The 15,001-nt window shown below is 37.7% G+C and overlaps 1 protein-coding gene across 3 annotated transcripts in view; it reads right to left on the bottom strand.

Moving 5' to 3' along the window:
• ARHGAP26 (Rho GTPase activating protein 26) overlaps nucleotides 1–15,001 on the bottom strand; it is a 148,982-nt gene that overhangs the window by 78,809 nt on the left and 55,172 nt on the right. For all 3 annotated transcript variants that reach the window (XM_053462087.1, XM_053462088.1, XM_053462090.1), the window contains exon 12: nucleotides 7,070–7,106. In XM_053462087.1, the coding sequence (XP_053318062.1) occupies nucleotides 7,070–7,106 (37 nt within the window). The remainder of the gene's footprint in view (nucleotides 1–7,069; nucleotides 7,107–15,001) is intronic.

The raw sequence follows: 15,001 nt of genomic DNA, 5'->3' as shown, positions 1-15,001 counted from the left end.
CATTGTACCTTGCTAACAAAACTTCATTTTTCCAACTTATGACAGGAAAGTGGAACTTTTACTGGCAAAAAGGAATGATGCAATATTAATCTATACATGGATACCACCTGAAAAAATACCCAAAACAGTCACCGCTCGTTTTGAAGAAAAGTAGGATGCAGGACATTCTACGTCAACGGGACATGGCTCCTTACAGATAAATGCATTAAAAAGGAACCAGGATCATTGTCTTTTGAAGAAGCCAATTATTTTTAAAGTTTATGCTTATTTGAAGATAAATCTCTTTGCTAGAATGTTAGCTAGCACAGCATATAGATTATTTAATCTATAAATAAAGTTCTATTTTCTTGACAATCAGAAGACCAAGGCAGGCCATTAGAAAAACCTTCCCCGGGCCTCTGTGTACGATTACACAATAAAGGGCACACTTTCACTGAAATATTAACTTTGGTTAAGTCAAGGAAGTTGTGTGCATTTACTTAGCGATGCAGAATGGGTCCTGCTAGTAGCAGCGTTCCTGCTCAGTTCAAGAACAGTACTTATTTAAAAGCTATTTCATTATATTATATATTAATGTTAAAAAATACAGTAGATGCTTTGCCTTTTAGCTTGAAATAAGTCCCTACCACACATTTGCTCGCAAAGTGTTAAATTCCTCACAGACAGAAAGGAGAAGGATAACTCCCACAAGCAGGTAACAGCATCTATTCAACTTTTTCAGCTCAGATCACAAAAAGGTCATGAATTCTTCTGCAGTCCTCGTAGCCTTTTAATCACAAAAAATATCTAATTAAATATCCAAGCAGCTCTTACCGGCCTTTAATTTGACTTTTAATGAGGTACCGCAGGGACAAGGGCTTATATCCGAGAGTTTGTTTTGTAAGCTCCAGTACAAATGATTTGACTTTATCTGTCTCCCTGGAGCCGGAATCTCATTCAGTTGAAGATTTTTACTTCTAAGGTCACTGGGTCTACTGACGAGTGCCGACACACTGTAGGTACAGCAACCGCAAGACCCTTACCATGCTAAATAACGTTTACATTTAGTATCCGTACACCGTACTGAATGCTAGCAAATAGAAGTCAAACTCCGTACTTAAGGAGGTCATCACATACACCTACCCCTAAGGGTACATCTTATTCAGCACCACTTGAAAGTCTACTGAAACCACCATGCATTGTGAACTCCATTTAAGACCAGACATTTTAGGGTGCTCACACTAGAGGTATATTAAACAATGTAACAATAAATGTATGTAGAATCAAAATTAAAGTGGACCGGTCACTTTCACAGCTTCTATAAGATCTATTTCACACCCACCGGCCAGGAGAAAAACATGTTGTACTTGTGCAACACAGATTTAAGCCCATCATCAAGAACTCTATTCTGTCTAGATCACCCAAGAATAAGAAGCAAATTTTGTAACTGCAAACTGCACATATTCCGTGGTGATTTTTTCAGCGATTAGAGTACTTTTCACATCATATTTATTTTCCTGTGTCACTTTGATCAATATTACTGTTATCTGGAACCTTCTAGAACTCTGTCTGCCCGAACCATTTGCTTTTTACTGTGCTTGAATTCTGTCCAGGACTCTTTATACTGATCTAGTATTTTTGAGTAGGGTTTACCTTGGTTCTTAAGGTGCAGGCTTTAAGTTGTGTTGGTCACAGTACCTAAACTGAAGGGGTACATGACTGTTGTAGGCTGTAGACCTGTACCCTCAGGATTTCCTTAACCCCTTAATGACAAAGCCCGTTCAAAATGCATTGTTTTCAATGAGTTTAGAGACCGCCCAATGATCTGTCTACAGACTCTGAGATTGTTACGCCACCCCAGTCAGCTTTTTCTGCACTATGTTCTTGGTTGGTCCTGCATAATGCCTGGTTATACAGCAATATTTGTTATGCTATCGTACAGTGTTAATTAGCCATAACACAAGGCCAACTCAACCCTCTTAGCAGAAGATGCTTTCCGGGGTTGGTTCTTCATAATAAAATGTGAAGTTGGTGAAGTAAAAACGCTAACCCTCCTACAAACCGGTAATAAGCAATCTCCAAAAAGCCAAAACCAAAACAAGATGGAATTAGCAGTGGACCAGACTGTAATGGACGGTATAGAGAAGTTTCAGCTTCTTAAATTGAAAGTAAAACAAGATTAATGACAAACATTTGTAAAGGGGGTGGTTAAATGGTAATAAACAGATCAGATCAAATGAAAGGAGTACATGGACATGGCCTATTGTTTCAAATCCCTTTGATACAGTTCCACATGGGAAGCTACTGTATAAATAAGTTCCATTGGCTTATTGGAACATACTTGCACAGAAACAGAACATAGAAGCTTTAGAAAGGCTTTGTAATAAATAGGATATATTTTCTTCTTATTAATGGATGCATCTAAGTATAGAACATCTATATTACTGCCCTGATGCACCGTGCAAGGATTCGCAATCGCATCTATCAATAATGGCATTCTAACTTATTTAATATCCCATGTTTATATTAAATGTATCTTTTACACCAACCAAATTTAATGCCAGGGTAATGTACATTTTATTACCCTCCACAATCATTTGGTTTCAGTGGAATCTTACCAAGAACCATCTTTGGAGTTGTAGCACACTTTCTGGATTTTGCCAGCATTGTTTTTAGTTGACTGTTATTAGTTTGTTCTGCTAGAAAGTGTTAACCACGAGAACTTCTGCAAAGGTATTATCACAAATGTTTTTGAGCAGTGGTTTACAACTCCATGCCACAAGGGCCACAAATAGTCCTCAATTTTTGGATATACCCCTTTGAGCACAAGTATCTTATGGTAGTATGGTTAATCATCGGGTCAGGTATAATCTGGAAGAACAAGATGCAGAGGGAGTGATGCTCCATGCCTTTTCTCCAAGACCTACCTCATCAGTTTTGTTTTATTCTGCACACTTCGCTATTTTAGGAAAGTATAAACAAGAACATGCAAACTTTTCTAATTGCTGTGCAGTTATTGTAGAAAAAAAGTTTACCTTTTTTTGTACTCTTTGAAAAACAAAAAAATGTCAAGGGATTCTATAGTTCCCAGAAAGCTAATGAGACATTTCTCTACTTAAAAAAATAAATTATATATACGTTTCAAGAACAACTCCAGGATACTACAAAGGGTTGTTGGGGTCCCAAGCTAAGCAGTATTTTTGTATTCATGTATTTTGCTGACAAAAGCTTAAACACCAGCTTTTAATGGCAGAAAAATAAAGCAAGCTTCATGTATTTGTCAAACTGTTTTTGTCCAGGGTCATGAATGTCACTTTTAGAGATCTTAAGCATGGTTCTCTAGGGCAATAAGGCTCTGGAACACCAAGCCAGGGTCTAGAAACCCCCCCCCCAACAGTCCACACCTGGCCTCTCCTTGCCCTGGGAGCACAGGGGAATTTCCTCTCCCTACAGTGCCCCCCCCAGGTTTAAAAGTCCAGCACCAGTGTCTGATGCATTCTTTAATAACGTCCTGGACTGGATCCTTCAAACCCAGATTGGGTGTCCACTCTGTTGCAAATTTGGAGCATTGGCCCACCCTGCTCTCCAAATGATCCACCCCAGGGACCCGTACACAAGATCTATTAATGTTCCACAGTTGTCTCAAATCTTTTATATAACTGCCCCAAATTACTATACAAACGTATTACTGATAACAGTGGTGAAAGCTGTCAAACAAAATACCAAAAGGTATTAGTGGAATAAAATGAGAAAAATAAAAACGGTTATCTCATGAGAGTCAAAGAAGCTTGAACACAATTTTTTCTAGTGTTGAAAAAGGTTTTTGTAGTAAGTCAGTGTCCAGGGTGTCCACAGTAAGAGGAAAACATGCCTCCCTGCAGCGATGAAAGGCTCACTGCACTTTTGAAAATTGATTCTAATAAAATGCCATTTTGTTTGCTTTAAGAATTGCTTTCTTAGCCCTGGATATCCAGTAATCCGTGTTGTTATAACAGGTTGTTGCTCTGTTCCAAGAACACCGGGGAAAATTCCATTATACGTAAGAAGATCTGATCGGCCCGGGTTAGTAACATTTTACAAGCGATGATCTTTAAAACCAGCTCAAAAAAGGGAGTAGCCATGTATAGATAACCTGGTCTGAGTCTATTTACCCATTAAGGGCTGGAAGGCCAGACGCCTTCAATGTGTGCCATTTTTGCAGTAATGTCAAAAAAGGAAAAGTAGACAACCCCAAAAAGGAACACTTAGCATCTCTAAGACAAGCCCATTAAGTAATGGAATCGTTGAGTTTCCAGTCAACATGTGTACTGCCTCGATTGCCGTTTCTGCCTATATCCTGCACTGGGCTGTTATCCAACTGAAGTCTCTTAATCCATAAATGCAAAGGAAATAAAGAAAAAAGCTTGATTGCCATGTCTTGGATACAGACTTCAGACCAGAGGATCTCCTAGGTGGTTATTTAAATTCCCCAACACTTAATGTTCCTAGGATCTGGACCTGTCTCATTCCAGACCTGATGTGTGGAAAACAGGTGACTAGCACAGTTAAGGGCTGCATAATCACAAATCAAGTTTTAGGCCACCATTTTGTTTACAGACGCCAAATAGTCCATTCCATCTGCATGTGACTTGAAGCCCCTCATAAATAAAATAATCAAAGAGCTATGTGTCTCTTTATAGTCTGTATTTGTTTTTATCTTTTATAAGTGTTCTATATGAGGAAAGCTATTAGTGCAATAATCCACTCATGCTTTTTTTGTCCAGCATAATACTCTGGATACATACACTACCATTCAAAAGTTTGGGGTCACTTAGCTGGTTTCATGGAAAACAAGGCTATTTCTAGCTGTGTAATATAAATGAAAAATGGTTTTCTAATGGTCAATTAGCCTTTTAAACTTAAAGCTGGATTAGTGAACACAACATGCCACTGGAACTAGATGGCTGCGGATAAAAAGACCTCTGTATAACTACGAGGATAACTCATTAAAAGTCAGCCATTTTCAACTACGATAGTAATTTTCAACATTAACAACGTCTGCGCTGTATTTCAAAAGTGGTCTCTTCATATCAATCAATTCTGTTAGTCTGCTGTCTGGACCATTCCATTAGTTGCTACGATGATAAGACCACTTTCCAAGCAATGCATTACAATTAATTATATAAAATTCCAACTGCAGTTTTAAGGCCATACAACAAACCAGGTGGTCAAAACATAATTATAAATAAAGGGCCTCACTGAAGGAAAACAGTAGTCAAAAGGGTAGCAATGCATTTAATCGACCTACCACTTCTTTATTCATGATGCATTCTCACTCATTAGTTTGAATATGGGACCTCTGAGGTATAGAGCCATGCAAAATTTAAAAGCAGGCAGTGATGTCATGACGTCTTGAGCGATCACAAGATGTATACGTCATGATGTGTGATGTTAAGACATAGAAACAAGGGGTTTAAAACACTTTTTGATAGAGGACATTCTATCTCATCTTTAAAATGGTGGTCCTTGATGACCATAAGGCCATCATAGAACATTCTTTGTTTTATCACTCGCTGCTCCTCTGTGGTAAGTCTGGCTGCTGGCCCGAGTTGAGGTATTCTGCCTCCTAACCAAGACAGACCAGAAGGAACCACTCAGGAGGCGTGACATGATCACTAATTCCAGAAATGTATTCACATGCTAAAGTCAATGCTTATAATCACTGCCTTTGTCAAATCTCACACCCTCTCCTTGCTTCACACTAGGAGTGAAGCTGAGACAGCTTAAGAGTTAAGTTGTTTAAAAATGTGAAGCAGTATTATTAAATGTACCTCTTGATCTGTTAACCCTAGTGAAGATAACACATTAGATCTGAGAAATTGGCATAGGGATTAGTGATAGTTTAGTAGACAGAATTAGGGGTAACTTTTAATGAAACATATTAATGAGACTTGCCAAACTTTGACGTAGTGCTGGGATAGGCAAAATATGGCCGTATAGAGTGATGAAATCCCCAATATTTAAGCCTTAGATAGGTCTTTTGGTAATCACCAGGCATGAGCTGAGTTCTCGCCTTGTTTTAGGTATATGAAAAATATAACATTTCTTCCCTGAAGCTTTGGAAGAGTGTGGTGGTGAAATAGCTACTTTGCAGAAACAAACATTTGTGGGGTGGGGTGATTTCTTTTTTTAGGCTTTGCCGCACACCTAATGAAAAAAAGAAAAGTGATGTGCAGCTTGTAATATTTGGCATGTCATTTCCAGAATGGAAGGATAATATGCATACAAGGTACTTTCCAAATCAGGACAAGGCAATGATTATGTTTTGAGGTCATTTTCTTCGGCTGCTTTAGTAAGAAATTACTGTATTAGACACAAAGCTGCGAAAATGTGTGTATTTTTTTCAAACTTGTATGTCTGTCTGATACAAATAAAATGATGGGTTATATAAAAGTATAAACTATGCGGGGTACACTAAATGAGAAAGTGGCAAATTACACCTGAAGGAAAAAAACAGCAAAACTGCCAAAAAACCTCTGGTCTTTAGGTACAAAAATAGCCCTTGTTGTGCTGGTCATGAAGGGGGTCAATGCACTTCTCACTGTTTTAATCTATTCATCATAAAACAAAGTACACACAACAAAACTAAGAACAGATGCATTTAACGAGAAAATACCGTCAAACACCTTTTACCACAGAAAGACGAGAGTGTTCAGGAGATAAATGGAACCCTTGGCTTCATTCCTTAGAAAATGTTTCTCCTCAACCTTGAGGAACGCAGTTGGTAACACAAAACTCGACTAATAAAAGTACCACAGTATAGCATATGCAAAACATTTGTAAAGGCTTTCAAGCTGGGTTTGTATGTAGAAAGTATTGGTTTGAGTTAGGAACCTTATAATGCAAAAAAAAAAAAAAAAAAAAAAAAAAAAAAAAAAATGAATAACTCCGTGCTAACCAATTGGTCAGTGTCCCAGTGTCTATTCATTTGATATTCCAACAAATATTTCGCCTTCTCCTCAAACTGCATCTTATTACTTTTCCATAGCACGTGTATCTGTGGCAACAGCTATAATTATCTATATAATTAGACTAAACGGATCGTACTTACTTCCTTCGCTTTGGCTGTCCTTGTTTGAATTGTAAACCTACAAAATAAAACAAAAGACGAAAATCAAGAGTCAGATTTTAAAAAGAGCATTATAGAATTTAGCAGAATCTCAAGATCTGTAATGGCTTAACAGATGGGCTAAGTGTTCTACGGCAGCATGTCAACATTGGTCCTCAAGTTCAAGTGTGATCTCTACAGACAAGCAGATACATTCAGTGTCTGTCACTCAACTCCAAATAATTCCGAGAGCCACCTGTTCTAGAGGAACTTGCACTGTTTGGGGTACTTTATTAAGCTACCCAGCTGAGGCTTTTTTCCCCATTGTGTGACATGTCCCCTAGAATAATAACACCCCCAATAACCATCTCTTAATGATCATCATGGCTAGTCTGTATATTGTGACTACACTCATTTTTTTTACTGTATGGAGGTATTACAAACATAGCTTGTATAATTTATTTCTGAGCTACAGTAAATACTTTTCTAGGGTACTGTCTGATGTGAAGACTCCAATAGTTTGCAAAAAAAAAGCATATAGCTGAACCAATGCTTTCAGTGAAATCAGGTTAAAAAAACATATATTGAACTTGGAATTTCAGGAAACAAACTCCTTTCAAAAAGTCTCCCAAAAGAAATGATTTAAGACTATAAAGAAGAAATGCTGACTCCAGATGTATTTTCAACAGGCTTTAAATGTTTCCAATAATATTGAAGATCGTGCTATATCCACAAAATAGACTGAACTCAGAGTATTAAAAACATTGAGAATACCCCGTCTATCTAGACACAAATAAAGAAAGAAAGAAAAATCATATAATAAAATTAACGTTTATTAGATTAAATAAGAACCTCTATAGCTTGGTAATAGATCCCCCATCCATCAAATATAAAAAGCATAATGCCATGAAAAACATACCTGTTAAAACATAGCTAAAAATGCTCTAGACCTCCCACTCTTTAGCAGTTGTATTCCAATAGGCTACATTTATATAACTAAAACTCCTCCAGTTTTTAATTTTAATTTTGTAGTCAACCACACTTTTTAGTGAATAAGCCAGACTATTTCTCATTCATATACTTCTAGGTTGCATACAATGCTTTACCGGCTGTAGCTCCACCGAGGGTCTGTGTACTTCCTAACATAAAGTGTCTTAGGCTGCTGGAATCAAGAACTGGAATCTGATGTCCTTATGGTTCATATAAAGCACAATGGGAGGGTTTTTTTTTTTTAAACCAGAAACTTGTTCAGGAACTCCAGAAATATAAATTTGACACCTTTTCCATAATGATTTTTAACAACAGCAGATTGCTTTGCCCAATTGGGCTCACAGGACTTAATAGGCCATATGTTTAAAATACTTTATAAAATTAAAAAAGGGAAAAGCATCTGTTCTTCTTGGACTTAAATAAAACAGGCAAGTGCTGTGCGCTATGGGGCTCATTTTTATACAAATGTATAATCTTGATTATGAATGATCTCTTAATTCCGTAAAATCCAATTTATTTGCCTATTATGGTTCTGGTTTATGCAGAGATGCGAATAATTGCGAAACTTTGGAACAACCAGCATGATGCGTTGGAAATGCATGCTTCGCTTTCAATTTGCATAAAAAAAAAAAAAAAACAGCTTTCAGGTACCAGTTTTACCAAAAGAACACAGCAATCGGCAACCTCCTAGAACTTTTCTCAATCAATCCTCCCAAAGCAGTTGCCCGCTTGCTTGGGTTACTTCAAGGTAAGAATTGGTTGAGTGAGGGCCCCCTTTTTGTGCTTATGCAGCCCTAGACCATTCTTTAATTTTCCTCATTAATACAGTCTGACCAAAAGAGAAAATGCCATGGCATATACAGTATACACAGATATACCACTTCTTTGTCAGACTACCAAAAAATCAAAAGTGCATCGCTGAACCAATGCTTTCAGTGAAATCAGGTTAAAACGCACGCCCATATTGTTAACGGCTGTTGGTGTCTTGGGCAAAAACAACATCTGGAAAGTTATTTTCCAGAAAGGCAGGCAATTTCTTGCAAGTTACTATTTCTTACCCTCTAGTGTCCTAAAACAGCCGTTTTGTAAAAATGAATCGAGTGCGTTCATTATCTGCTGATATAAAGCATCTGATTACTAATAAAATCAATTCTGAATGCAGTATAAACATCTCACGGAAGAAGGCTTTTTCACACATGAAGGTGAGAGCGGTTTCAGTATTTTCACTAGGACTTTCTCCCATTTTGTTCTCGTTCTCCGTAAGTGAACACATGATTGGCTCCCAGAGCCACCCAATTCATAGAAGTAACAAGGATTAGTTGTTTGGCAAGCACAATTATCGTTTTAATTGGAACAGCCCCTTTAACCCATTACCACTGAATGGCCATTTGGTATTAAGTGCTGACAGGTATACGCGCCATTCGGGGTTAATGGTTAAAGGTAATGCACCACAAGACATATCGTCCTCTATAGTATGTTATGCAAATCAACCTTAGCAGAGCTGTCTTTTTTCCTGACGGCTTAATATCGCAGAAAAAAAGCATTTTCTGTTTCCATGGCAACAACCTATCCGTGCCCTTTTCTCCCCACATGGCAATTAAGTGTTTCTAAGAAGAATTATGAACGAGGCAAAAGTTTGCACAGTAAAGATTTCTTGTAAACGCGTGGACATTCTGCAATACTTAGAAACATTCAAATGCAGCATTTAGTGACAAAAGTGTTAAATTCACGTGGCAGCAACATTCATATTGTACTAAAGATGTGTCCAGAACCAAGAACACTAGTATGATACATTTAACCGGGGCACTGGCCGGCTGTTACTGGTTAGATTAACTGTCCAGTGGCGTTTCAGATGTTTAAGCTGGCTGAGCTTCATGGGTGTTTTAGTTCGCTATACCTCTGGAATAACTAGCAAAAACAAAAATGAAATATTTAACTGCTGGCAATTATTGTATTTAATAATGAAATGATGAAAACCATTTGATGAAGCCGGTATTAACAGCTAATAAATGTTTGAATTGGAATGTGTAACAGCTGCGTTGCGCTATGATGTCACATATCGTTTAAACCTCCGACAGATGTTTGCTCCCTATATGCCAAAACCTAGTGGACTCTAGAGCTCTACCAGGACCTAATACATATATCGGGTTTGACAAACACCAGGAGAGCACGGTGACCAGAAAGCTGTTCCTGGCACCTTGGGAGCACCGACATCAGCATCTCGCATTGTCAGTGACGCCAAACCCTTCCCCGCTCCACATGTAGAATCTGAGTACTGGGATTTGATGTCATTTCCCACCGCTCCGATGCAACCAGCGTGTGAGGGTTATGAGGTAGACAAACCAAAAGTGTGTATCCGTACTTTACTCTGTGTGTAAGTATGTCATTGAGTGTTAGTATGTTAATGTGTGTGGGTATGTTAGTACGTTAATGTGTTTGTATTAGTGTTTTAAGTATGTTAATGCGTGTATAAGTATTGTACAGTGTGTGTGTATGCTAGTTGTGTAAGTATGTTAATCTCTGCATATGTGTGTGTTAGTATCGTTGACAAACAAAAAAACCTGGCTCCTACAGTTTTGGTCTGGCTCCTATAACCAAACCAAATTTGTCCACCCTATGCATATATTATATATATATATATATATATATATATATATATATATATATATATATATATATATATATATATATATATATATATATATATATATATATATATATATATATATATATATATATATATATATATATATATATATATATATATATAATATTGAGAAGGAAATAAATCAAATATATTGTTGAAAGCGTAAAAAAAACCAAAAAAACACCTGGCAGCGTTCAGCTGCGCAGCATTGCAAGATTGCTAGTACTTTTTTAAAGTTGCTGTCCCACCAACTCTGCTGAATGAAACACTAACTAAATGTAGCCCTTACCAACACTCTGCTGCAAGACTGTGCCCTTACAAATCTTTACAAAAAAACCCACTTCCCTAATTAGAACCAAAACCACGTCTGAGCACAAGGGCAGGAAACCCTTAGTGCATCCAAAGCAGAAGTTGCCTGGGATATTTGCCAGCCATCTGGCGTTTGCTCTCAGCACAGTTATATAACAAATATCTTATAAAAATGTGGAAAAAAAGTGTTTCAATTACAGCAATGGAGTTATCAGTCTCAATTATTGAGAGAGAAATGTCATCAACCCAAATTTACCATGAGAGATAAAATAGATTATAAAAAAATAAATAAAAAAATAAGGAATACACAAGGTACTAGCGATATTTTTCACCTTCAGCCAATAGGTCTTACAACGCAATTTTCTTTTTTTGTTTTACTATAGAAAGCATATTTAAAAAGTGCCATGGAACAATTTAAGTATAGCAGCAGAGGCTGTCCAATAAAAGTAAATTAAAGAGCCTTCTCCTACATAGCTGGCAGAAGCAACCACCGGCCCCCCTTACTTCTACGTACAACCCACACACACACACAGATGTCTCTTGCTTACTGTAGTCAGGCAGCCAGACGCAGGCACCAAGGCAAACACCAACTGTAACCTAATTTTAGAAGACTCGCAGCTCGCGATGCCTAAAAATATCGAAACGTAATCATCGCTCCCTCCGACGGCCCTCTTCATATATCTTCCTAATCTGATCCCTTGGAAGTCCGATTAAATACAAGACGGTGGGCACACTGGCAGCAAGCGCTCCCAGCTACGTCATGATTTATATTCTATTACATCCGACCCTCTTGTGCCCTGACATTTTTCTGTTGTATTTTTTAGAATCAATATAGAAGTCTTATAGGACCATGATTTCCATATTATTGCTTAGTGATGTAGATCATGCGGAAGTTACACTGCTTAAAATCCAACCTGTTTATTATTAGTAGTATCAGATTATTTTTAAACACTGCAGACAGTTTTCTTTAACACTTTTTGCATAATGACGTTTTCAGGTAGCTCCATATTAGCCATTTGTATGCGTTCTAGGTCTGCTATTTTAGCCCAATCTACTAGATAAACTCCCTGACTGTTTATCATACAGCCTGTGGTAAGCACTAGAATGACTCGGTCTCAATCACCCAGCCAAACACTCTCAATATTGAAAGTCTACAGAGGAACTCCAGGCCTGCAAATAAAGGAAGAGTATTGGAGTAAAATGAGATCAAAAACAGGTTTTTTTGTCAACAAAAACTTACTGTACACGACACTGTATTTTATGCTCACGGAGATCAATTCCACAGGACGTCCCCATTAACCAAAGAATTTACTAAATACATTACAAGGTTTGGTAAAACTGGGGGCAACGTACGGGGGGAAAAAGCCATAACACCATGGTAATTATTGGAATCAACCAGTTTTTATATAGCCTATTACCTCTGAGTCCCATACACTAGGGCATGGAATGATGTCATAAACCAGAATTTAAAATAACAATATGGTAAATTAACTTATTCATTAAGGTTACCATTTGGGTGATACGATACTTTGTTTTTAGCACTGCTCATCTAAGCTACTCAGAAAATAAAAAATATTACTTTTGTATAGATGTGCTCTTGTAAAAGGGATGCAATAAATTAATGGTTAATGCAGAGAACCAAATTGTTAGAAATTTAAAGGTTCCAATAAAAAGTTATGTTTTCCAAAAGGAGGCCAATAATGGATCTGAAGACACTATTCTTTATGACTGGCGCTGAAGACAAACTTGAGATATTTTAGAAGTGCACGAAAATTAAATAATCTGCATTTTCAAGTTATAAGAGCTATCCAGCGTCAGTCCTTGTGGGGCAGCCAGATGGTGCATAATAGACTTCTCAGCAACTCACAAACTGTTAATCCTGAAGGACAGCTATTTTAGCACCTCAATATACCTATACGGGGAAAACAAAACCAAACACGCTAAATAAATACACAAAAGGATTTTTGTTGGAAAGCCCCCCTTTTGCTATGATTGAAAATTCTGGTTCAAAACCTGCACCTGAAGAACACAAACAGGTACATTTAGATATGATCATCAAGAGCCACAAATATGAGACTTCCAGTGGTGGCTCATTGGAAACAAACACAGGATTTCCTCATTATGATGAGTGTTCACTTATACACAAAGGGACACAGCAGTTATAAAATGGACATTTTTGAAGAGACATTATGATTTAAAAGCACATATATACACAGAAGGAGAGTTCTCTGCTAGTGAGAATGTTGTAAGGCTTTGCATTCTTTAATATATATTTGCTATACAAAGATGGGGCAAGTACTTCTTCATAAGTATCTTCTATGGGGCACTCTCCTGCCCAGAGAAAGAAGAAAGGTACACGGAGAAGCAGGGCTTCACCTGGAGAATTCCCAGGTATAGCTATAGGTGATACCGTCTACTAGGCCAACACAGAAAAAGATGTAGATCGTATGAGCTTTTGGGACCAAAAGAGTTCTCTTCTTCAGATGAAATTTTACAATATGCTGTATTAACTATAGCTTCCTAATGCTTAATCCATAAGTGCTAGTTATGATGTGCTTGTTATTTCCTACACACTCGCTTTACTATGGCTATATTTGCTTAATAAATGTTGAGGGAAAACCAAAACCACTGCTCATGTAAAATATCAACCTGTTATCATACGCGAGGGATAGGGTTTGACTCCGAGTGTGAGAGTTTTTCTCCAATCTCAGGGTGAAGGGGCAAAAGCTCAGGGTCACAAAGTCAGGAGAAGACGCATGCATGCTCTACATTAATCTGATGATATCCAAGACTCCTGATTAGTGCTTTTGCTACGAGTATGTCATGGTTAGCATCCCTGTTTAAACGCATGTTACTCAATTAAGTGCATCATTTGCTAGAAGAGTCATTTGGGTACAACATTTGATGAGTCCCTAAACTCTGCATGATAGGCCATTAGAGGGTCAGCTCATTTAGAAAGTTCCTAGGTATGCCTAGAACTGTAACTATAGCGAGAACATTAACATAAAATGTAAAGGCATCAACTTCGCTATAAATGAACACTGGAAGAAAGTGTGAAGGATTCAGGTGCCTGTCTGTCTCTTCGCTGTTCATCATTTGATGTCACTGGTCAGACAGTATTTTGTTTACTTTCTTGGGTTGGCTTGTGTTCTGGCTTTTAAAGCTATACCATACTCAGTTTACATGTGCCTCTGTGCTTGTGGCTTGGCATATATAAAAATATATGGTGCCCCAAAGCAAGCATGTCATCAACATCGCTGCCAATTGCACAGTGACAATAGTCTCAAGAAGTTAATGGGTCCTCACTCTTCTTCCAGAGCATGTATTTGGGGCAAGTGACTGGTTTGGAGGTTAATGTGTTTTTACAGAATGGTCATGAGACTGGATATGTGGATAAACACTTGTAAAATTCACATTTTATTAAAACAGTAACCACTCTTCATTCACGGGATTGGCAGTTTGGCACTTCACGTTATACAGCGACGTGATTTACCTCGGAGCAGATGGAGAATGCTCAGGTGAATAGCTTTGAAGTGTATTTGTTATGTGCAGAAGCACACACACATATATATGTACACACACACACACACACACTTTAGTTTGCCACAGTAGCTAGGAAATGAAAGGCTGCTTTTGAAGACCCCACAGAACTCTGCTTTGAACGATCAGCACTGCAGGAACGTTCAAACACTGTGGCTTTTTGTTTTATCTTTTGCCATGTACTTCAGTTTCATAATGCTGCATTTTCATAAACATGGAGTAGCGAGGAAATGACAAGTGGGTGGACCATGATTTTATGAAAAGCAAAAAGGAAAGGAAAACAAAACCAGAATCAAAAACTTGGGACAACTCTGGCTTACTTAACACACTTAAGGATGCAATAGGACATCATTGAATGGGGAAAAAATAAAAAACTTTTCCCTCTACGTAAAACTACAAATGCTCCTGAAGTGGGTTATTTAATCAGTGCGTGCCATCTAGTGGACAAT

Source organism: Spea bombifrons, chromosome 4 (assembly GCF_027358695.1).
Source record: "Spea bombifrons isolate aSpeBom1 chromosome 4, aSpeBom1.2.pri, whole genome shotgun sequence".
Classification (NCBI taxonomy): Eukaryota; Metazoa; Chordata; class Amphibia; order Anura; family Pelobatidae; genus Spea; species Spea bombifrons.
Note: the sequence above shows the minus strand (reverse complement) of the source record. Positions and strands in the feature narration are given on the sequence as shown.